This window comes from Merops nubicus, unplaced genomic scaffold (genome assembly GCF_000691845.1).
Source record: "Merops nubicus isolate BGI_N331 unplaced genomic scaffold, ASM69184v1 scaffold4835, whole genome shotgun sequence".
NCBI lineage: Eukaryota > Metazoa > Chordata > Aves > Coraciiformes > Meropidae > Merops > Merops nubicus.
This window is the reverse complement of record NW_008610103.1, coordinates 16,452-40,720: the sequence shown is the minus strand read 5'-3', so window position 1 is coordinate 40,720 and position 24,269 is coordinate 16,452. Positions and strand designations below refer to the sequence as shown.

The following is a 24,269-nucleotide window of genomic DNA, read 5'->3' as shown; positions in this document are numbered from 1 at the left end:
AATGTAGCTAGCATGGGCTAGACTGCACTGCTTTTACACTGGCAGGAAAATGTGCCCCTCACCTTCTTTCTGTCTTACGTGCTTCACGAAGCCCCAGTCTGCATGCAAATGTGAAGAGCTGGACAGTTGTTATAAAAGGAACTGCAGCATTTTCCTGAAATTACCCTCAAGTTCTGCTTGTTCTTTTTGGTGTTGGAGGCCTCGAGAGCTGAAAGCACAGAGCAGTGCTGGAGTGCTTGCTTTGCTCCTGTGTGGCCTTGAGAGCCAGTGTGTGGGCTGGTGCTGGGCGTGGAGCTCTGGCAGGGGGGGCTTGGCTCCTTCTCCTGAGCCCCCTGCACTCTGCCCCTGCCACGGGGTCACTGCAGCTGAGCTGTCTGCCCTTCTGCCAGGGGGTGCAGCTTCGCCTCGCCTGGGAAGCTGGCTCGGTGCATGCAGAGGGCCTGTGGTGGGTGTGATGAGAGATGCTCAGATCTCTCAGATGAGAGAGAAGATGAGAGATTTGCCAGGTCCCCCTCAAACAGGACGTGTTTCCCTGGGTTGGGATGTGCATGGGGTGTGCATGGGCTGTGTGTACCCCCATGGCCGCCGTGGCAAGCGAACTCAGGTGGTGGGGGTCTCCTCAGGGGCAACGAGGTTGAACTCTGCCTGATAACCTGACAGTAGACAAATTTTGGTTGAGTAAAGTGTAAACTTATTGCTGGTCTGTGTATCAGCTTGATGATAGTTCTTTATTATGGCTTTCACTAACCAATCTGTAACTAACTGTGGTTGTTTGATTACAGAGGGAACATCCCCACGCTAAACAGGTATGGTACTTGTCATCTTTTAAAACTTGAAAAGACAGACTAGAAAGAAGTAGCCTAATACTTAATGTTTTAACATGTTTTGTTTTAGTGCCCTTACTTGGGAAGCTCTCAAACATAACTCTTCTTTTTTCTTCCCTTTTCCTCTCCCTTTGTCTAAAACATGTTTTCAGCTTTTCTTTACCTTTTAAAAGAGCTTTGCATGCAGCAATCTTTTAAATGAAATTTGCTGGGTGACCCAGCTCATCTGCAGTATGGTATACAGCACACTTCTAGCAGAGTGCTGGTCCTAGGGTCTCTTTTTTGGGAGGGGATCCCCAGCTGCTGACCCTCTGGCAGGGTGTCACAGTGAACAGGCAGTTACTCCTGGCCGATACCTGTTGCTACTCCAGTTTCTTGCCACTAGCTTAGAATTTGTCGAGGCTGTTTCACCTCCCTCACGCCATAGATGAATCTACATCTCCAACAGCTGACAGCATGTTTTGTTGTGTTTTGGATGCTAATTTTTCCTCCCATGTCTCAGTTGAAAAGTATTTCTTGTTTTAAATAATACATGAAAAATGTCTGCTGTCTTTTTGTTTAGTTACTGTTCTGTGGTACTTCTTGTATTAGCTGTAAGAAATGTACACCAAGGCATGTCCTGAAAAATTTTTCTCTTTCAGAACATGAATACCTATTATTTATTACTGCTTACAATCCTGTTTAGGGAAAAAAACAGTAAAAATGGGCTTGAAAGTCTCCTGGCTCTTAATCAGAGATAAATTATGGAAACATAGAGTGACTTTAAACATGGAGAGCTATTAATCAGACTGATGATACTTTAGACTTGTTAACAGTATACTTAGGTCCATATCAAGATGGTTTTCTGTACATGGAAAGAAAGGAACCTTAGTGAAGGTGGTAAGTGGCAGTGCCAGCAGTCCCCAGCCAGGACGTGTGCTCTGTGCCAGCCTCGGGGCCAGGCTGGTGCTTCAGCATCTTTTTGACTTTCCAGTTTATAAGTCAGACACGTGCTGTGCTGAATCAGCACCCTGATTTTATTTTTCCCAGTGCCTTCTGCCTCCTGTGGTGGCACCAGCTGGGGAGAGCAGGACCTTCACTTTGCTAACCTCTCCCTGTGCCAGTGCGAGGGCATGGCTCCGGCGTGGCAGCCTGCTGCCAGGGGCCAGCCTGGCATTTCTGGCTCTACAGAGCCAGCTTGAAGGTCTCCCCATGTAGGTCTCACCATCCTCAACAAGCAGGACCCTGTATGAATTCAGGTGACTCTGTAGCACAGGTCAGAAATTAGGAATAATGGTTGCAGAGAAGGCAATCCCCAAGTCTCATAGCTGGGGAAAGGATGTCTCATTAGTCGTACACTTTTCCCTCATTGTGGGAGAAACTTCCTCTGCTAGTCTTGACTGTAACATTGTGGGTCTTTAAAAAAAAATGTAAAAATAATTATAATAGCCCAAACTCTGAAATAACACAAATGATTTCACAGCTGGTGTGTGCTGCCATAGCAGCTGAACTGTGTGAGAACTCTGTGATGCTTTCATACATTCGGGGGGTTGCCCTCTGCAGGCAGGAGCACTGACCTTTGGTGAACAGTGCTCCTGCTTTCAGGAGAAGCCTCTTACCCAGTGCCTTCCTCCCAGCTTGTGGAAGTCTGTTCCAGTCCTCCTCACTTCAGTGAGGGATTGGTCCTGCCTGAGTGCTGTGTGCTGCAGAGCACAGTGCTTGAGCACAGTGCTCTGCCCCCCTTGCCCCTTAAGAGAAATGGATCCTGTGGCCAACTGCTTGTATTTAGCAGCTGCCACCTCTTAGCAATCCAAATTGAGCAAAATAGATGAGCAGGGGGAGAGTTGCAATGTGTTTGAAGTATGGATTACATCAGATGGAGGAGCATGTTAATTTGGTCAGCTGTTGAAGTGGAAGGCACTGTAACAGGGTTTTATTTAGGAATACTAGTGTAAGACCATAGGAAACCCTGTTGCCAGTAAAGGATTTGAGAGGTCACTGTACCACACTGCATTTGAGCAGCATAAATCATAGTATGACCAGAACTATTGTTGAAGCAATAATATAATATAATATAATATAATATAATATAATATACCTTGGTGTGCTTCAACTTAGTTTGTAAAAATTTGCTAAATCTTTTAAGTGTCAAAGCTTAGAATTATTGCTGTTTATCTCAGTATTCCACTTGTAAAGCAAAACATCCATACAGGAGGAAAAATACATTCAGCTTTGCTTAGTTATAATTTGCCTCAATGAACTCCTTAAGCAATACTTTAGGTTCTAAAGTCCTACAACATCATTTTATAGCTCTTGTAACTGTTCCACTACATTGGGATGACATCAAGGTAAGGGAATAAGTGGCACCAGAGGCATGCCAGCATTGCAGGGACTTTGGAGAGGACAGCCCAGCAGGCTTGGCATGCTGAGGAATCTGACAAGTCACACAGCAGTGCTGTTGGATAAACAGCCACGCTTCGAGTGCTTGAAGTGTGCACACATGCACAAATCTTTTCTCTGGGGCTATTCTTCTCTCCCTTGTCCTACTAACTGTGATCTTATTGAATTGCCATTTAGAATGTCCTTCTCTTCCAACCTCAATCACTATGGGATGGTCCACGTAGCTAGTGTGAGTGATGTCCTGCTAGACAATTCCTTCACGCCGCCGTGCCAGCGCATGGGTGGAATGGTCTCCTTCCGCACCTTCGAGGATTTTGTCAGGTATGTGGGAGAGGGTGAGGAGTGTCTGTGCTGCCAGCTTCTTAGGTGGGCCCAAATGGAACTGGACAAAACCTTTGCCTTGTCTAGAGTCGGGTTTAAATTGGTCCTGAGCTTGTTTGCCAGGTTTTTGGAGTTTCATCTGGCAGTATTTTTGGATCGCCGTGTCTGTCTCTTTGAGATACCTGAAAGTTTCAGACTGCTGCAAGAGCAGTTTGCAGCCAGGAGGATCAGCATCTTGAATTTCTGCTCATTTGGGGTCGTTTGCAAATGTGCTGATTTCTTCTAATGCTCTTGTTCACACGTATCTCTGCGGGAGGTTGTGTTCTTTACACTTCAGCCACGCTGGGTGGGGCAAAAGAAACCCAGCAGAGCCCACAGCAGTCGTGGGGCCCTGCAATCACAAATTTTCTGACAAATGTTAGAAGATCCAGGCTCTGCTTTGGTTTGAGGGGTGGACGAGGTATTGCCTCCTCATCTTTTGAGTTCCAGTCCTGCAAAGGGAAGGAGTCTTTTTCTCCCCTTCCCCCAGCTTAGCCAGATGATTTGTGGATTTTAGTGCAGTGTGCTCTCCCTGGGCTAGCAGCAGCCTGTTGGTGACTGATACTTCTCTGGTGTATTTCAGAATCTTTGATGAAGTGATGGGTTGCTTCTGCGACTCTCCTCCCCAGAGCCCAACCTTCCCTGAAGCTGGCCATGCTTCCCTCTATGATGAAGACAAGGTACGGCAGTTTTCTCTCTGGAGATCGCTCTCAGGCTGGGAATGGAGGGTGTGCAGAATGCCACAGTGACTGCAGGCCAGACACTTGTCACTGCTTCAGTGCTGGAAGGAGGAGTTAAGAGCTTTATGTATTTATATATGTGATTTGTTTGCTTGTTCCACAGCAGGTGATCCAAAGCAGGTGGCCATTTTCTGACTGTTCTGAAACTGCGGCTAAGTCTCTTACGCTCCGTGTGTACTCAGTCTGTAGCTTTTAACATCAGCAGAATTACTGGATCCACAGCAGTGTAACTGGGAGTTTAGACCTGTAATTAAGATTCCAGACCTGCTCTGTGCATCAAGGTGTTGAACTGTGTATTCAAGGCCTTTACCTTAGGTCAGACTTGCCTCATTTTCAGTCTTACACTCTTCCTAGTCACAATACGTTCTGACTCTTCCCTCTGTTCCACCTCTTAGAACTGTTTTTAGCAGGAAAAGATGAGAATTTTGTTGGGTTTTTTTTGCCTCTCAATGTGGAGAGCAGGTACAGAGCAAGCAGGTGGTTTATGGTCCTTAGTGGTAGAAGACCATTTTCCCTTAGAGACACAGGTAGCTGCTCCACTGCTCTGTTCTGGCCCCCAGCAGTGGGAAGCTCTGTTGGAACATCGTCTGTATCCAGACTCAGGCTTGGTTTTAAACCCATCCATTGGTCTCAATGTGTTTAAAGTACTGTAGCCTTGTTCCAGAATAACAGTCAACCTCAATGTCCTCAGATCTCTCTCTTTGCCTCCCCAAGGATAATTTCCTGTTCATCTTCAGTTTTTCACAGTTAACCACAGGCTCTTAAATGCAAAATGTGTCATTTCTCAGAGCTGTAATGTAATTGATGCTTCTACATTATTTCATTTTGTTGTTGCCTCTATACTTTGAATTTGCTAATTTCACTGCCTTTCTTGATGCCAAAGTCCTCTGATGTCCTTCTGGTAAAGAGAGGGCCTGACCCTCCATTCTTTCTGCATCCAAATGAAGCACACTTGAGTTAGCCAAGGCAGATGGGACTGTCAGAATTGGTTTCTCCAAAGGAAGCTCCTGTTTGTGGGCATTAACTCTTACATCTGTGAAACTGCAAATTTGAGCTGCTTGGTCAAAGATTTCCCTCATAGTTTTCCTTCATTTACAGCACGCTCTGCTGAGGTCACTTTTCCCTAGGGCATCTGAACTTCAGAGTTGTATTTGGGGAGCCTTGTTTGAGGCCTCACAGCTGTTAAGTTGTTAACTCTTTACTTATGGGGAATATTTCCTGTAAATTGCAGACTGCCCGTGAGGAGCCCATTCACATTCTGAATGTTGCTATTAAAACAGACAGCGACGTTGACGACGATGGGCTGGCAGCCATGTTCAGGGAGTTCACACAAAGCAAGGTAAGCTGCCTTGATTCTCTCTCTGGAACTGTGTGACTGTGCCTCTGGGGTTGGTTGGTTTGTTTGGGTTTGTTTCCAAAACAAATAAATGCAACAGTTACGTCCTTTATTTATCCCATCTCAAACCTTACCACTTTGGATGTAGCTGCATCTTTCTGAAGCCTCTAGGTCATTGTTTCTCTTTATAATGGATTATTAGCCATCAAGTCAGGACTTCTTCCTTTAATTTTTGATAGGGCAAAAGACTTTTAAGGTTTGAAACACATCAGGTCAATCTTCAGTATCTGTTGACAAAATGTGCTTTACCCCTCTCCCTGGTGGTAAAGTTGTTAGATGAGTAGCAGAGGTATGGAAAGTGACCTTAAAATGGCCTGTGTTCTCTGCATCACAATAGTCTGAATGCAGTTCAAATCTGTTCTTGCTGTTGGCATGTGGGAGCATGCATCTGGAATGGTATTTCTGGCACAAGGTGGAGCTGGTTTGGTATGTTCTGTTGAACTGTGCTTTGGGGTACCAGATGTTAGTCCTGTTAGCTGTGAGACAAAACATGAGTTGGAGACAGGCTCCTCGTGTTCACTGCTGGCACTTGCTCTTCTGGTTGGTGTAAGGAACTCCCCAGAGGGCTCGTGGGTGTGAATTCAGCCCTTCAGGCCCTGGGACCTGCTGCATCTGTGGTACCTGCAACACGGATGGGAGGACTGAGGGAGCTGTTTCTAACTTCACTTCCCAGTGTGAGAGGTGGTGTTATATTCTGGTTCCCAAATGGGGCTGCTCTCCACACGACTTCAGCAGCTCCCTGTCTCTTTAAGCAAAGAAAATAATCAAATATAAAAATTAAAACTAGTTCTGCTTTTCATCTGCTTGATCATGCTCCAGGCGTTTTATGGGAGGGGATAAAGGGAAAGAACTAATAATAAAAAAAAAAAAAATTCCAAAACACATTAAACTATCAAATAGGTTGATCCAAACCGTCCAAATAATCTTCTAGTCCCAGCATGTTGTGTGTGGTTTTTTTAATAGAAATTAGGATCATATACTTGTAAATGACTTGTGGAGGAGATGGAGGCAGTCAGTGTAAATGGGGTTCCTCCAGGTGCTGATGGCTAATCGCTCTGTAATAGCTGTGGACTTGCTGTGAGACCCACGTTATTACCATGTAATCAGAATCCTGTTGCTATGCTGTTATTGTCTGCCACTTGTGGAATTTTAAAAGCAATAACAATTTTTGCTTTTTAAATCATGGCATTATTAAAGTTATTTTCTTCCTCTTGCCATGAATATAGTCACTGATGCTCATTTTCAAAGGGCTTAACCTTAGTAAAACATTTCAGTCTGTGCCGAAAGGGGTTGTTTTGTTCCTGGTCTAGCTGAGTTCTTGTTTCTTTTTTGTTCCCCTTATTTTTTTTTTTCCTTTGCTTTTAAATTGGAAAAAGGAAAGGAAAAAGTTCTAGAAAGAGGAGCAGAATTATGAGATCTTAACACTTCAAAAGATCAGCAGTGTGGCAGAGACTGATGGCAGCAGCACTCATTTGAAATGTGGCTTAGTGGGATTTGATTGAGGCAACCAGAATGGAGAGTCTGATTTATTTGAAAAAACAAAGTAACAGCTAGCCTTGGCCACTTCTGCAACACTGACACATCTGCCCTTCGGTCGGGGTTGTCTGTGTGCTTATTGTGCCACAAATCACCCAGGTGCTACATGCTGCTTTGGGTTAGTTCCTTTAAAACTCGTTTTCCATCATTTTCCATGGCCTTAGCATGTCTATGCTGCACTCCCTTCAGAGAGGATCTTTGCAAAAAAGGCCAACTTACTGTGGCAAACAAACAAGAATATTTCCTGCCAGACTTGGACATGACTCTTCTGCTTTACTGGTTAGCAGGGCTCAGCTGGAACATTGTGTTCTTGTGCTTTGGTTACTGACCTCTTCAGATTGAATGTATTTGCTTCTGTGTGCTACTAAAAAGCATCAGATGAGAAATCTTACCTATGAGTGGACTGAAGTGGACTAGGACTTCCAGCATAGATGCAGGAGGATGTGTAGAGCTTTTTCAATCCCTGAGAGACTTTGACATGGTTTTGATGTGCTTTTTATGTGTTATTCTGGTCACCTGATTCCATCCTTGCCTTTTCACAGAAATCAGTCCTGATTGAACATGGCATTCGGAGGCTGACTTTCCTTGTAGCACAAAAGGTATTTGGATATCTCTCATGCTGCTCAGAACTCATTGGTTTCTAGCTCACAATAGCATTGACATTTGATGTGTTTTATTCCCAGATTAAATGCTGTGTTAACTATATTTAGTCCTCCACTGTTTCTGATCTCTAAAATTTGAAATGGTTTTGACGAATTTGCTTAAAATTAATTTACAATTGTAAACAATCTTGGCACCTCTTGTATTCTTGAATTAATTGGTTTTGATTTTCATCCTAATTGCTAGCTTTCTTCTGCTTTTTTTTTTTCTTGTCTTCCTGTGTTTGCATGTTTCGTTTGTAAGGACTTCAGGAAACAGGTCAACTATGAGGTGGATCAGAGGTTTCATGTAAGTAAAACTGACCTAGAACTTGGTGGTATTCTTGACCTGAAGCCAGGAGATGTGTGACTCAGCTTCAGATTTGGGTCTTAGGCATTTAGGCCCAGCGTTGGTGTTGAGTTGAATGAAGTATTTAAACAAACTTCAGATACAGGAGTGGGCCTTGTGCATTCAGTGGGGCCATTCTTAGGCTAAAGTCACCCTTGTTACCTGGCTGGACTCATGACTGCTAAGTTAATAAAGGTCTGGTTTGTTTCTATGTTGTTTTGTATTCTGGAATGTAATTATACAATTAAATGTTTGTGTTTCTTACGTAGCATGGTGATTTCTTCAGGCTTCTTACTGATTATAAAATAACTTAGCAGAGTAATTGAAGAGACTTGCTAAATTTCACATAATGGCTTAGTGATGTGGAGGGTGTTTGATGCTCTTACTGCTAAGAATTACTTGTTTGCCCATGGCTTGGGCATCAGGGAGGGCTGGTTTAGCCCTGGTTTCAAGGTGGCAGTGTAAAGCATAAACCAGATTTTTATCCTTTATCTGTTTTACAACTCTGGCAGCTATTGGGAGTCTTGGAAGTGCAAGAAATTAATCCTGTGCTCAACACAGCTGGTTTAGGAAGCTTTACAATAGGAAAAGTAGTTTACAAATCAGCAGGAGGAATATTTGAGGACATGTGGGTATCACAACCTGGGAATCACTGCTCACAGCACAGCTACAGATAGGTATCAATCAGCTGCTTACATGGGGAACTGGACTCTTTGGAGAGGTGTTGGCACCTTAAGCAAGTCCAGGCTTTAGATTTAAAAAAAAAAAAAAGAAGTTGTAGAGAACTGGATTGGTATTTGGGGAATGAAAAATGAGAGTCTATGAGTGAGCACAGTAGCATGTGCTGGGGGTCAGGAAGGAGGCAAAGGATAGAAGGAGTCATCACCAAGAGCTTTCCCTGGGCTGCTGCTTGGAGCAGTGGCCTGTTGGGCTGCTCCGAGCTCCTAAGCCAGTTGGCATCTGTTTGCAAAGTTTGTAAAGTACCTCTGGGATCTTTTGTGAGTGTCAGCCTTTATTACTAACTCCTATTCTACTCAGTTTATTACTGGACCAACTATTAACTTAGCCAGGGCCTAGGCTTGGGTTTGTTTTTTGTTTTAATTACAGTCTATATAATTAGTTCCCAGCATGTTGAGGTAATAGAGAGTTGCTCCAGCAAGCTTCCAATTTCCTCATCTCATTAGGTTTTTAACATGATTATTAGTATAATAATCAACTCTGATGATTTCTGTTTTAGCTTTCCACATTCTGTGGTTTGCAGGGTGTCTTGATTGGCTAATTTAGGCAAATTATTTTGATTGTCTTGATGATGGTTGGTTGATTAGAACACAGCAGGGGTATAATTCTTCTGCCTAGGAAATGGAGCACTCTTTTGGATTTTGGTACCAGAGCACTGAGAATTTTTGTGTGTGTGCACATCTAATTATTATATTTGCCCACAACACTAGTCAGATGCCTTGAAAGCAATTACATTAGTGATAGAAAGAGCATGGAAGATGTTAGGAGAAATTGGCAGCGTGCAGAGGAGGACAGGTAGGAGGGATTTGGAAGAGAAGTGAGGAAACATGGAAGTGGTTGCTTTTTGAGGGTAGTGCTGATGCCCACAGGCTCACCTGATGTGCCTGTTGCCTCAATCTTCAGGCAGGATTTCTTGTACCACTGGCTAGCCTGGGAGACACTCCAGGCAAACACAAGTTGTTTTTCTCAACTGAGAGTCAACAGGTGAAGTTCTGGGGACTGTTTATTGTAAGAGGTGAGGAAGATTACTAGTTAGAAGATTACTTCTAGCATTAAAAGCTGTGTTGCTTAGTGAAGCCTCATACTCTCACCACACATTGTTTGTTGTACTGTATGGAAAGTGAAGTTTGATTCAGAAATTCAGGGACTGCAGGTCAAATACCTTTTTTTTTTTTAATTAGTAAGATAGTTCTGGCAAGCTGAGTGTTCTCTCTAGGTCCCTGTTAGTATAAATGGTTGGTTTTCTCATGCTGCTACAAAGCATTGACAAAAGTTCCTCCACCCAGTGAGTGTAATTCCACAGGACTGGATGATGGCTTTGCTCAGGTGAAACCAGAGGTGTAGGAAGAGTGATGCTGTCTAGTCCTTCTCTCTTGTTCTAAGACATGTGCAATAAGCCACAAAAATGTAAAGCCCTTACTGTTTGCTAGGATATTTGTGCAATAGAATAACAGAGGAACCTAATCATATCTGGGAGATTCTTGTAGAGTACTATTTAATACGTGAGGATAAAGTTATTTGATTACAATTCATAGTTTTCCTTGAATAGAGTATTTCTAGCAGTAATAGTATGAAGAGAGCTATAGAACAGAGATATTGTTGTGTGTACATCTGCTTACATAATGGAGTTTTAATACCATTGTATGGCTCCCAAACACCTCCACAGTAATCATAGTCATAATAGAACTAGAAGAAATTTCCCACTACTGTCTGGACAGTTCCATATTATTGTCTGTTAATAATTGACAACAGTAATCAAGTAGCTGCTGTTTAAGACAGGTTTAAACTACCTCTGCTGCCTTCTTGAGGGTAACTTGATTTCCTACCACGCTTTGAGATGCTGAAAAAGTAGCTTGTGACAACTTCTGTCCTCTCCTCTGCTGTGGTGCTACCCCAGGTCTGGCCTGTGAGCACTGTCTGAGGAGATCACACAGCTTCCTCTTGGCTAACAGCTTTGGTTTTCTTTTCAGAGAGAGTTTCCAAAGTTCTTCACGTTCCGTGCCCGGGATAAGGTAAGTTGTACAGTCTTGGTACTCCTCTCTCAGTGTTGCCTTTATCCTTCTTTCACAGAGCTGTTCCCTGCCAGCCTAAGAGGGTGGGGGCTGCTTCAGCCCAGCTCCACTGCCTGGTGTGGTGTTTGCTCCTCCCTTGCTAGGCCAGTCTTTTGCACATGCAGCAATGGGTGTCAGAACCATGATCAGTCTCTGTGATCTGGGGATAAAAATTCATGTACTTGGAAGCCTGACCTGAAGCTGCTGTTCATGCAGATTTGAGTTGCAGTGTAACAAGGGAGTGTTGGAAGCAGTGTGGTGATTCAATATCAAGCTTTCTGGCCTCTGAGAAAAGAGGATTTTGGGAGGAGTGAGCTTGAGAACTTGCTGTCTAACAATTTGTCTTCTACTCTTTGGATTTCAGCAATTTCAATGCAGCTTTTAGTGCTAAGGATTCTGCATGAGAGAGAAAAATCTGCTTGGGATTCATTTGAATTTTTAATATTGAATTAAAATAGTGAATTTCATAAGGGGTGTTGTTTAGTTTTCCCATACTCAGTGTTTCAGCTTCTTAACCCACCCTCCTCTTTCACACCTTTCTCTGCCCACGTGCTGCTGGGTGCCCCCAGTTTGAGGAGGACAGGATCTACCGACACCTGGAGCCAGCTCTGGCCTTCCAGCTGGAGCTGAACCGAATGCGGAACTTTGATCTCACTGCCATCCCCTGTGCCAACCACAAAATGCATCTCTACCTGGGGGCAGCTAAAGTTGAAGTGGGAACAGAAGTGACAGACTACAGGTTCTTCGTGAGGGCTATCATACGGCATTCGGATCTGGTTACCAAGGTGAGTCCTGGCACCCTTGCAGGGGCTTTTCCCAGGACAGCCTGTGAAATGCTCTAAGTTGTTCTGGGAACCTGCATGTGAATGTATTATCTGCACTGAGTGTGGTAGCTGAGCCCTCTCCTGGCTCGTGCAGGCTGGGCAGAAGGACATCTTCAAAGACCTGGTACTCTGTGTTCCTCAGAGATTTTTCTGTGGCTAGTTAGAGATCCTTGCATATTGCAGCAACAGCTGTTTCTCTGTGTTTCTCCTGCACTACTGCAGTACTCACAGAGGGATTTGGGTTGGAAGGGACTTTTAAGAACTGTCTAATCCAGCCTCCAAGAAGAGCAAGATTACTTGGATTTTCCCATCCTGATTCTTAAAGCAAAATGAGGCAGGTGGGCAGGTGAAGAGGAAGAGAGGATAACGGGAACATCAGCCAAAACCCAGTGACCATGGCTGAAGTTTATTATTGAAGGAGTATAGATCACAGGCACTGCTGGTGTGGCCTGATGGATTTGCCCTGGCTGGTTTGGGATTTATGCTAACCTGGAGGAAGGCTGAAGCCAGCCAGGTATGTGCATCCAGGCAGTGGGAGCCCTGGCTCCAGGGTTGTGATGGATCCATTCCAGGGTTGCACATCCTACTAAAACTAATGTAACCTATTTTCTCAGTCAAGTCCTTTTGCAGTTTTTCAAACACTGTGTTCTTGGGCTGTGATTTTTGAGTAGAAAGCAAATTATTTATTGACGGTGTCTGGCAGGAAGCCTCCTTTGAGTACCTGCAAAATGAGGGAGAGAGATTGCTTCTGGAAGCCATGGATGAGTTGGAGGTGGCGTTTAATAACACCAACGTGCGCACTGACTGCAACCACATCTTCCTGAACTTCGTGCCTACTGTCATCATGGACCCATCTAAGGTATGGTCTCTTCCCTAGCTCACAGGGAATCAACCAGCCATGCAGTGTCTACTAGTGGTTTTATAACAGAAAGCATGAGAAACTGGGGACCAGTATTAGAAGGGGTAACTTGGAGGTCAGTTTAATTAGTCCACAAGTACTGGAGTTCTGCTTTTCAGTAAAGAAAGGGGAGTCACATAACTAATGGATGTCACTAACTAAAGATGGCTTGTTGAGCTGCTAAACCAATGGCTCTTCAAAAGCAGAGAGAGTACTACTTATTCTAGCTACTTTTGGCAAGGAATTGACTTGCTTCTTGTTTGGAACCTGTTTGCCAGTGAGGAAGGAAGAAAGCTTTGGGTTTTCTTCCAATCTATGAATATTAAATGTAAGATTTCAGAACTAGCAGAGCTCCTGTTTTTGGTGGAGTAAGGCTGTGCTTCAGGCCATGCAACTCACTTCCTCTGTGTAAACTAAGGAACAGTGTATTTAAAAATATGTTTTGTATTGAAACTAAACTTCTTTTTCGTTGTCTAGTTGAGATAATTCTAAGAAGAAATAACTTTAAATGCTTTTCTGTTTGTTACAGAAGTCCAGATTGTATCCAAATAAAATGGGCGATAAATAATGAACTTAAAAAGAATTTGTAAATTCAGCTACAAAAAGAAGTGCCTCATTTTCATTCTCTGATACAAAACCACAGAGATCAATATTATAAATAAATTAACATTAAACTTTGTAGATACATAAAAGAAAGTGTTTAGGCATAAAGCATGTTTCTGGTTAGCAGGACCACCAAAAAGAATGTGCCAAATAAAGTATAAAGGCTGCATTTAGTTGGAAATCAACATTCTGTTCATGGTTACCAAAGGATGAGAGCTGACCTTTCCATATGAGAATAGCTGAAAGTTTAAAAGGATGAATTGGTTATCAAAATAAGTTTCTCTTGCTTGCTGACTTTTAAATCATGATTAAAAATTGGTGGGTTAAATCGCTTTTGAATAAATCCAAAATCTGTAGTTCCCAGGAAGTTCAGGAGAATCTGGGATATTCAGCCCCAGGAAGTTAGGCTGCCTTCAGATGGGCACCATGACTTTTCCCTGAGCTGCTGTGGAAAAGAGACTTTTTATTTTTTGAAAGAATGTTAAAACCAGCCTATAAATTGCCCTCTTTTAATATGCGCTATTTGCCAACAGTAGTATATTATAAAGTTTAATAGAACAGCAGAAGGCCAAGCTCTGAGCAGTAATTGCTTTGCTGATTTAGAGCACGGTGCCACGTGCACAGTGAAACATGATCATTGTGCAGAGAAGTGCTACAAAACTGTTTGTCAAGGATTTGGCTTCCCCAGGTTCTGTGGTTCTTGACCACGAGCCCTGCCCGCGGGAGGGGAGGCAGCTGGGGGGGAGCGGTGGGCACGCTGCACCTTGCTGGGGCATGATGTGCCATGGGGAAACAGGGATGGGAGCCCAGTGCCATCCAGCTACCTCAGTAGTGCCCAGGTTGAGTTCAGCTCCTCTCCCAAGGCTCGTTGGGGTGAGGACAGAGAGGCCACCGAGAGCCCAGGACAGCACCGGGCGCGTGCTGCCCTTCGGCGCTTCTGCCTCTCCTGCTCCGTGATGCTCCCTCTGAACGTGGGGGTGCCCCTCTGAGCGGGAGGGTTGGAGGGTGGCCAGGGGCTGGGTGTGTCCAGAGGGGTGAGGGGAATGCCTGTGGTGTGTGTTGAGATCGAGGAGTCGGTGAGGTCCATGGTGATGCGCTACGGGAGCCGGCTGTGGAAGCTGCGCGTCCTGCAGGCCGAGCTGAAGATCAACATCCGCCTGACGCCCACGGGCAAGGCCATCCCCATCCGCCTCTTCCTCACCAACGAGTCGGGCTACTACCTGGACATCAGCCTCTACAAAGAAGTGACAGACCCCAGGACAGCACAGGTACGGTGCCACGTGGCTCCAGGGTGTGCCCAGCAGATCAGAGGGGGGCACGCCCTGCCCGGCGCAGCTCTCCTGAGATCAACATCCGCCTGACGCCCACGGGCAAGGCCATCCCCATCCGCCTCTTCCTCACCAACGAGTCGGGCTACTACCTGGACATCAGCCTCTACAAAGAAGTGACAGACCCCAGGACAGCACAGGTACGGTGCCACGTGGCTCCAGGGTGTGCCCAGCAGATCAGAGGGGGGCACGCCCTGCCCGGCGCAGCTCTCCTGTGGTTTGCAGGGTTTTCAGGGAATACAAAGCTGCCATTCCACTTTGCCAAGGGAAGAAGGGCATAAAGATAAACTCTGCAGGTCAAATACCTTGTGTAAAATGGGATCTGTGGTGTAAAAACACTAATTGGTTTGTGTGCACCTTCCATCATTTGTACATGTTTTCCTCTGTGGCACAGTGCAAAGTAATAGGAAAGTAATCATTGTTGGTCCTCATCCTCTAGGTCATGATAAAAAGTAATATTAATTACACATTTCTCTGAGTAGATAGAGAAAATCTGTGAACTTAACATTTTAAATTCTAAAGATACAGGGAATGACCTGAGTAGGATGATATAAAATTACTGAAGGTGCTTTTATATCATTTTTATGAAGCATAATGGGCTCTTCTGTAATGGTTGTGGCTATTCTGGAATTTCAGCTTTTCACAGCACAGGAATAGTGTGGTTAACTGAAATAGCTACATATGCTAAAATACATGGAGCATAGGATGCATGGAAAATATTTAAATACAGAAATGTTTGCATCTCCCTTTGTAATGATCTCTCTGCCATGCAGTAGTAGCAGCAGAATAAATCACTTGGGCACTGTTGGTGTGGAAAGCAAAGTGCTGAGTCACCTTTTCTCCCCCTCTTCCCCATTTACATTTTTCCAGCGAGCTGCCTGGTCGTTCAGTCCCTCCAGTCCTGGAGATCCTAGGGCAGATAGTGTCTGTATGTTTTACTTCATTCCTGCCTTTGAGGAGAGATGAGGGAGGAAAAGAACATTTTAATGCTCTCCAGTAGCTGCGCTTAACACCTGGGTTTTGTTAGTCATTTGTGAAGGTCACCTTTCCACTTCAACTCGGTCTCTGATGAGCTTTACTTTTTAAAGCCAGGGGAATGAACTTGTGTGCATATGGCTTTTAGCAACTTTTCCAATGTTTTGTTTTTTTCTTTTTTTAAATGTAATTTTTCTCCCCAGGATATTAAACCTGATTCTAGTAAAATCACACAGATAGGCTTTATTTCAATCAACTCTTTGAGTAGCTGGGAGGAAGATTTGCCTTACAAAGCTTGAAGGTGTTAGTTTTTTAAGAAACTGATAAATCTGCCTCCTCATGAGAGAGGTTTATAGGATGGGTTCAGATCTCTGTATTTTTTCCTGTGTTTTCAAAGGGATATTTTGAACTTAGAGAATTCCTTTAAAAGAATTGAAACATTACAGATGTACTGGTGCTGGGCACTCTGTGACTTCTGAAGAGTGGAAGAATAGATTCATCATGAGAACAGGACTCTGATCTCTTGTTTCACAGATTCTGTGGTAGTGACTGGTGATACTCAGCACAGGTTTCTCCTGTTTCTCTGAAGCTTTCCAGAGATTTAAAGAGAATTGGGCCACTGAATAAATATTTTCCCATTGAACTAAGCGACGGTTTTGAAGACTGAAGAGAGCGTGAACTCCTATTTTTAGTCTAAAACCCAAACTAGGCTTTACTTACTGATTTTTTTTTTTTCTTTAGTGGAGTGCTTCAATTAATCTGTCTTCAATTAGAAACAGATCTGCTGTTAAGAACAGCCCAGTGGTGCTGGCTCTGCAGGCACGTCTCCGTGGAGCAGTGGCTGTGCCGGGCTGCCCGGTTAAGCAGCGCTCCTCCCGTTCCTCCGTTGAAATAGATTTCCTTCCCAGTCCTGGCTGAGCAGAATATATAGTGCCATGAAGCATGGCAGCTGGTAATTCATGTTGCTGCTCTGGGAAAATCTTTTAAACTTATAATATCAAAACTTCAAGCCAAATGACATATGCAAGTCTTGACCTAGCTTCCATGATCAGTCAGTGGAGACGCGGATAGCGCGCTGCTCGGCTGCATAAATAACAGAGCTCTCCTCTTGCTCCCAGCTCTCACAATCCATCGGCACAGGTACGGCGTCAGGGGAAATACTGGGGAACGTGAAGTCATCTAAGTCACAGGCTTTTTTTCTGTGGGGATGTGGCTTTGCTTCCTGCTGTGATGTGGCAATAAGTCAGTGATACTCAGATCCGTGCGGTAATGGTCCGGCTCTGTCTCCAAAGGGCAGTAACGGGTGATGAAGCACGAGGGTTACAGGATACACGAGTGTGAATGTGCTTGTAGAGAGCAGAGACAAGCCTCATCAGTCTGGAATGTCCCCATGATTTTTGGTAAAATCTGAATGAGATGTGCCTATGGATTAAGCAGTAACTGGTCGTGTTTTGTGCTGCAGATTATGTTCCAGGCGTATGGGGATAAACAGGGACCACTTCATGGGATGCTGATCAATACCCCGTATGTGACCAAAGACCTGCTGCAGTCCAAGAGGTTCCAGGCACAGTCTTTAGGAACATCATATGTCTACGACATTCCTGAGATGTTTCGGCAGGTAAGTGGGTCGGTTGACTTAAAATTTTACACCTGCAAAACACTTCTATCAGTTTTTGTCCTTGCTTGACAAGGAAACAAGTGGCCTAGAGTGGGTGACAGAGATTCTGCAGGGCCTGTACAGCTATGGATTGAGGCTACTTTGGAAGAAATTAGGACTCTAGAGACACTGCTGCTGTAGTTCCATTAGTGAGTCAGATGGGAGAAGCTGAAATGTGAACCATCTTCCAGTTCTTGTTTGTGTCTCTGTGTTCTCCCACCCTGTTATCTGACCTTCCTAGAGGGTTAGGCAGTGCAGGGGTGATAGTTCCTAGGAATGGACTCATACCTCACTGGATAGGTGAATGAGTTGCAGAATTTAGTGTGCATCTGGTTTGCTGGGCTTTATCCTGGATCACATAATTTGAATAGCACTACTTTGGGTGAAACTGTGTTTCATGGTTTAAATTCCAAAGTAAATGATACTGACTGAATATTGCCAGTCAGTCAAGAGGGATATTTCAGAGTGTTCTGTCTTTGAGTATTAAGTCACAATGGATTGAGTAAAAATATTTGCAGATGGTGTTCTTAACAAGAATGTCTCTTTCCATCATCTAGTCTTTGATTAAGCTCTGGGAGTCTATGAATGAACATGCATTCCTGCCAACACCACCGCTGCCTTCCGACATCCTGACGTACACCGAGTTGGTGCTGGATGATCAGGGCCAGCTCGTGCACATGAACAGGCTGCCAGGAGGAAATGAGGCAAGTTACACTTTCTTTAATGCTACTTTTCTTCCCATGTCCTGCGGTGCATTCTGTTTTGGACTAGGTTTGACAATTGTAATGAAAATTTACCAGCCAGGCACAAAATCTATTCATTCGGTCTTTCACAGATGAAATCTCTCTCTTGAAAATGGGATTTTTGTTTCATTAAAAATTAATACCTTCCCTACAATGGGTATTTTAACCTCCCTAGTAAATGATGATTCCATTTCCAACCTGTGCCTGTGCGGTTTTCCCTTCATAATTAAAAAGTGCTCATTCAGCTATTCCAGGTAGCTGGGGTTTGTATTTGAGCAAAATATGTTTTACAAGACTAAATAGAAATGTTTTCATTTGCTTAAAAAAAACCCTGAAAAACCAATTTTATGCTTTCCATTGAAATACAGGCAGTGTGTGTGCAGCAGGCTGGCAAGGTGTGTGCAACATCCCCCTCTAGTGAAGGATTTACTCGAGTCTAACGACCTGGAAATGCTGTCAGGATGCTAGAGTTACTCAGGCAGGAGAAAGCTGAACTGGTGTGGTGGCTTTTCCTGGTGTGTTACGTTAGCCACACAAGGACTGCAGCATTGAAGTGACTGGAGAATAAAGCTGACTAGTAGGTGTGGGGTTTGGTTTGGTTTTTTGCCTAGGCTAGGTTGGGATTTGGTGAGTGAGCATTCCTACAGTAATTTAAATTTGAACAGTTCAATGTGGTGATATAATTAATTTTTTCTTTTTTTCACTGCACTAGCAATGTCCTTTTACTAGTTCTCTAACTTAGGGTTTGGAAAAGCTCTGTACAAAACCATCCAATTACAGTGATGAAAGGAAATAGGGGATTTCGTCACTATTTACTGCATGTATCTTGTCAGGGGAAGATTTTGCAAATGATGTTTTCAAATGGAACCTAATCAGTAAATGGTGGCTATGGGAGCCCTGTGTCCTTGTCTTTTGTTGGCCTACAGGAGAAATGTTTTAACTAGTATAATTAAACCTGAAATGAGCTGTTCCCTGCGTTCTCAGTGAAAGCTGAGGCTGTGGTTCTGTGGAGGCTTATGCCATCATCTTTCTCTCTTTCTCTGCTCTCATTCAGCGTTTGAGTGGATGGTGGCTGGGGAAATAGCAAAGTCCCTCAGGGACGTAGCTCTGTTCTTGCTGAAATTACAAGCACAGAGCTGCCTGGGCATGAACATGTAGTGTTTACTCTGCCAGTATGAATACAAATAGTCTTATTATAAGGGATTCTGTACCCAAAGACCACCAAAAAAAAATTAGGAGGTTTTTTTTAACCCTTGGTAGTCTTAGTTGTGCTCAATCTGTAAAGAAATTACAGGGTTGTTGTGATGTGCATCGTGTTGTTACCTAGTGCATGGGTTCAGGCCCTGCCTCTGTGGCTGTTACACCCAGGGGCTCTCACTGGAAAATGAGGTAAAAGGGGGAAAACATGATATTCCCCTGAATTTGTTTTTCAGTCTGGGTGCTGAAGATTGCTTCTTGTGGAGATCTGTGGCAGACTCTAACCTGCCTTTTAACGACTTCCCAGAAGTGAGGTGAGGCTGCTGGTGGCAGGGGTGAGATCCCAGCCAGGGCTCGGTGTCACCCCGGGGACGTGCTCTGTGCCACCCTGGGCAGGCTGCAGCTCCAGCTCCTGGGGTGGAACTGCCAGCCTGGCTGTGGGCAGCTGGATGGGTGGCTGTAGGACCATTTGCAGCTGGAATGAGGTTGGAGGCTTTGGGATTGAATTCTGTTACCAATTGGCAGGGCGCACAATAGCGCTCATTGAGTGGTGAGAGCAGACGGGCTGGGGAGGAGGCTCCAGCAGCTCCTGAAGGATGGGTGACATTCAGGAGGTGACAAGCTGCTGAGCAGACTCATCCCTCGTTGCTGCTCTTCCTTTATCTGGGGGAGCTGACTTTAGGCTTTCATGGTTTAATTCTGTTCAGCTGAGGAAACAAATTCTCCCAAACGTGCGTGGTCAAGTTTCTCTTTCCACAGACAGTGGCTGCAGGGGTGGAGAAGGGAGAGACAGGATGCTCGAGAAATTCAGAGCATAAGCCTTGCCTTTGTTAAGGGCTCTAAGTGGATCCATTCTGCTTTTTTTGAGAATCAGTCTGCATAGCATCTGGGCAGAGAAATACAGCATCTTATCTGCCAGGAAGCAAAGATCCTTGGGGTAATCCATCTCTGTGGCAGTAGCTGGGAGTATTGCACAGGAAGAGGAGACAAGCCACAAGGAGCAGGAGAAAATATTAATTGGTTCAGTGCTTCTTCCATATCATACGATGGTGAGCTGTTCTCAAAATCTGGCACACTTCCCTGGCTCTCCAAACTTGTCTGGATTTGTTAGGGAAGAGTTTTGTCCTCAGATAGATGTGTTTGACTTCAGAATGCCAGAAGCCCATGCACTGAGAATCATGTCAGAGGGAGATGATCCCTCAAGAAAAGGGTGCAGCAGGGAAGTTGAGTTGCCAAGCTTTGCAGTGGCTGGCTTGGTAGCCTGAGTCAAAGCTTTCACCACTGTAGTTTGTTCATGTCCTCATCAGATGGGACTGTCTTGGGGTGTCATGAGGATAGAGTCTTTGTAGTTGCTAAATAAATGCTGGATATTGTTACACAGCATTCCCCCAGTCTTGATGGTCAGTGCTGGTGCGTCAGTGCTGGTGGAGTCTGTCCCCCAGGGAGCTGACAGACAGGAGTGCTTGGGAGGACTTGCCAAGTAAATATGATTTAAAAAAAAACTTCCCCCTTTGTTCCCAATGACAGTTGCTGATTTTCTGAATCTAAAGTCTTTTGAGAGATTATTGGTTTTTGCCAAAGAGGAAATTTCTGTTGAAAACTTCTGGTTGTGGTGAACATAGCTGCTGTTTAGTGCATTTAGGTTCCTGTCACTGCTCTGCTCAGTTTAGGTCAGAGATCCCAGCCCAGGGGCCATTCCCCCACTGCAGGTCAGTGCCTCGCCCTGCTGGGACTGGCTGTGCTGAGGCAGGGCTTGTCTTTCCTCTTGGAGCTCTGCTCCACAGTATGAACAATTAGGTTTTTTCTATGTGAAAAGGGGTCAAGATGCACTTCCTCTTAGAGCATTCAGCTGAGCTGTGTGCCCTAATTGTTTTAGCTAGCAGGTGAAATAGAGAAACCAGCATAAAATCCAGGAGATCTGTGGTCAGTGAGTTCAGCTGCATGTCAACAGCAGAAGCTGCAATCCCTGCTCTGATACAGGGCAGAGCAGGAGCTCGATGCTGAGTTTCTCTTGTCCTCTTGGAGTCTGCAAACAGCAATCTGGACTAAGCTGGCTACATTTTCAGGAAAATATGTGAAATAGGAGTTCTTGAGAACTTCCACAATACAAGAGGGTTTTTTTTCTCTGCTTAGCTTGTGACCACTTCACGTAGCCCACCACCTTATTTGCCAGTAATTATCTCTTTGCTGGAGTCTCAACAAAGCAGCCAAAGACTTAATGGACCGTGAAAATACAACTTGCTGTGTGTTCCTAGACAGTGCTTGCTCCTGAGCAGAGGCTCCTGGCTTCTCACAGCCACGTGAGGGAGCCTGCAGTGTTGCTGGCCCTGCAGCCCACTCTTGGAGTGCAGGAGACCTCTCTGACAAGGGCCTTTTTCCAGCCTCTTGTCCACCCAGTGCAGCCAGTTCTTCCTGGAGGGCATCTGCTCTTCCTCTGGACTGCAGACAGAATCCTGGATGTTGCCTGGAGCTTTCTACTGGATGGTTTCTGCTCTGGGTCCTTCCTCTTAAGCTTGTGAACTGGGTCCTGGTCTATAGTGACTGTTTGTTTTGGGTTTTGGGGTTTTTTTTGAGTGGTCTCTATTCCTAGGCTGGCTGCTTTGACACCTCTGCTCGTGTGAGACTGCTCTGATGAGCTCTGTCTGCTACTGCAGACCTTCAGTAAGCCTTGACAAGACTGAATGTGCCACACTAAAAAGTTGAGAAGAGTCTGTATGTAATCCTCAGAGCCAGGAGGTACAGGAGGGAGCTGAAGAAGAGTATTTTATCAGCAAAATCAAACACCAGTCAATAGCTCCCTTCTAATGCTCCTGAGTAAAGACTGCATAGACTTTGGGGCAAATGGGGTATAATTTATTGTACAGCTGTGAGCATATCAAGAACTAAGCACCAGAGGGGGATGCTCAGCCTGACTTCAGCCTGACCCTTGAGATAGACACAAACCATTGAAATGCACAGAGTTTATATAGGTGGGAGGAAAAAAATCCACTTGTAGTTATTTGTAATCTTATGCATTTTACTCTAAAATATCCTTAAGAAGAAAATTTCAAGTTCATACCACAGCCTGTGTGTGTGTATCAGTAGAAGCCTTTTCTTTTCAGTGGCACAATCTTTGGTGTTTCTGGCTGAGATCTTCACTGTGCATGTGGGGCAGAGGGGTGTTTGGAACTTTCCAAACTAACACTGGGAGGACTGGGTTTGAAGTCTGCAGCACCTCACCCTCTTTGGCAGGGTGAGAGGAGCTGATGTTGTCCTCTTTTGCCCCAGCAGCTCCCCTCTGTCCTGCCTGTTGTCTAAGCCTCTGGGGTTGCTCTGTGCTTATGTGGCTATGCCAAACTGGGGGGCTCTCTGCAAGAGCCAGAAATGGTGTGAATCTGTTGAGGTGAACAGGGCTGGAGTTCAGAACCATATGGCAACTCACATGATATTTAAAAACGTGCTGGCTGCTGTAGCCCTGCTGAAGACATGACCTGTAATGTAGTGACACCCTCTTCAAATGCCCCTTGAAGACTGCTTTGTTCTGAAGATTAGCATATTAGCTGAAATCTTAGTGTGAAAAGGTAATTCCCTCAGCCTTGGAGAACTCAATATATTGCTTGTCATTCCTGAGCTGGGCATTTTGGTGTTTTTCTATAGCACTTTGTTTTTTTGACTACAATGTACCATGATTCTCTGGCAGTAGGATGGCACCAACCACAATCTGCAAGGAGAAGGAGAAAGTGAGTGTGAGGAGCCCAGCAGCAACACCCCACACTGCCCTTCACCTCCAGCTCGTGCAGTGTCCATGTGAAACGTGTCATTTTCCCTGTTGGCACTAGATGTCACAGTTTTTCCTTCTCAGTAGCGTGAGGATCAGAAATAATCCATGGTGGGAGCTGTTAGCTGGAGCTGAAGCACCCTTCCTGGGGAAGGTGGGCAGGTTTGGCCAGGTGAAACTCAGGAGGCAGTGGGCAGAGGGCTGCTGGAACTCTGCTTGGGCAGCTCCCTGGATTGCCTGGGGCTGAAAGGTGTAGCTAATGAATTTTATACAAGCAGAGCTTAATAGTTGAGCTGCATGTTCTGCTTTGTCAACCCGTGTTCCTGCATTTTATGACAGGCACAGGGTATTAAAATATCCACTGGGCTGCTTAAGGCAGGTGGTAAGGACTGGAGAAGAAGCAGAGAAGGGTGCTGGCAAAGCCAGGGAAGCCACATGAAGGTGAAGGAGACTATCAGTGCCCCAGCACTAACTAGTGACCATTTCCCAGAGAGAGAAAAATCCCAGAAATCAGAAAATTTTCCAGAGATATTGTAAAATCAGTTGTTTCTCTTTGGGTTTCCCAGCCCTTCGTCTTGATGAGTTTTTAGGAACAATCCTGACCTCCAGGCTCTGCTGGCAGTAGGGCTGGGTTTAAATAACAGGGAAGCTGGACAACCATTTGTGCTGCACAGCAAGTGGTGTCTCCTCATGTGAAGTACCCACGATGCAATTTCAGAAGGTGATCCTCCTGTAGGAGAATCATTTCAGCCCCTAGCAGTGAGATGCTCGGAGGGCACAGCGAGACGTGGGGGTGGGGATCAGGACTGAGCACCTCTTCCTCATGGACTGGGAAGTGTTATTTTTAGTAAAAGGTGGAATGTCTTGTGTCAAGTGGAGTAGAATACAAATTAAAAGAGGGTCCCTGTAGCATCACTGAAAGCTGATTTTTTTTTTTCTTTACTTATGTGCCTAGATTATTTAATGTGACTTTAAGAGAAGCAGATGTGTGCATGGGAGGGTGGGAGTGGTTTGGGGGGGGTCTTCTGAACACTATTAGAGTTGGGATGCATGTCATCGTGTACCTGGAGCATCTCCTTAGCTGGAGAGTGGCCGTAGAGTTAAGCAGGAGTACTCTGTAGTCCCTGGAATTGTTTGAAGGGTTAATATTCCTGCAGATCAGTCTCTTCAGTGTGCTGTTTCTCACAGTGCTGTAGGCACAGGCTCTCCCATGGCCTGGTTTTTGAAAAGACACATGTATGCTATAGCAGTGCTACAAGTTCAAGGTTTGAAAAGG

At 44.8% G+C, this 24,269-nt stretch overlaps 1 protein-coding gene across 1 annotated transcript in view; it reads left to right on the top strand.

Moving 5' to 3' along the window:
* Nucleotides 1-3,414: 3,414 nt before the first annotated feature.
* LOC103773405 (acetyl-CoA carboxylase-like) overlaps nt 3,415-24,269 on the top strand; it is a gene marked incomplete at its 3' end in the record, with an annotated part of 30,020 nt that continues 9,165 nt past the window's right edge. The window contains exons 1-9 of the mRNA XM_008940772.1: nt 3,415-3,524; nt 4,147-4,243; nt 5,535-5,642; nt 10,931-10,972; nt 11,581-11,796; nt 12,539-12,694; nt 14,401-14,604; nt 17,102-17,257; nt 17,854-18,000. Coding sequence (XP_008939020.1) covers nt 3,415-3,524; nt 4,147-4,243; nt 5,535-5,642; nt 10,931-10,972; nt 11,581-11,796; nt 12,539-12,694; nt 14,401-14,604; nt 17,102-17,257; nt 17,854-18,000 — 1,236 coding nt within the window. The remainder of the gene's footprint in view (nt 3,525-4,146; nt 4,244-5,534; nt 5,643-10,930; nt 10,973-11,580; nt 11,797-12,538; nt 12,695-14,400; nt 14,605-17,101; nt 17,258-17,853; nt 18,001-24,269) is intronic.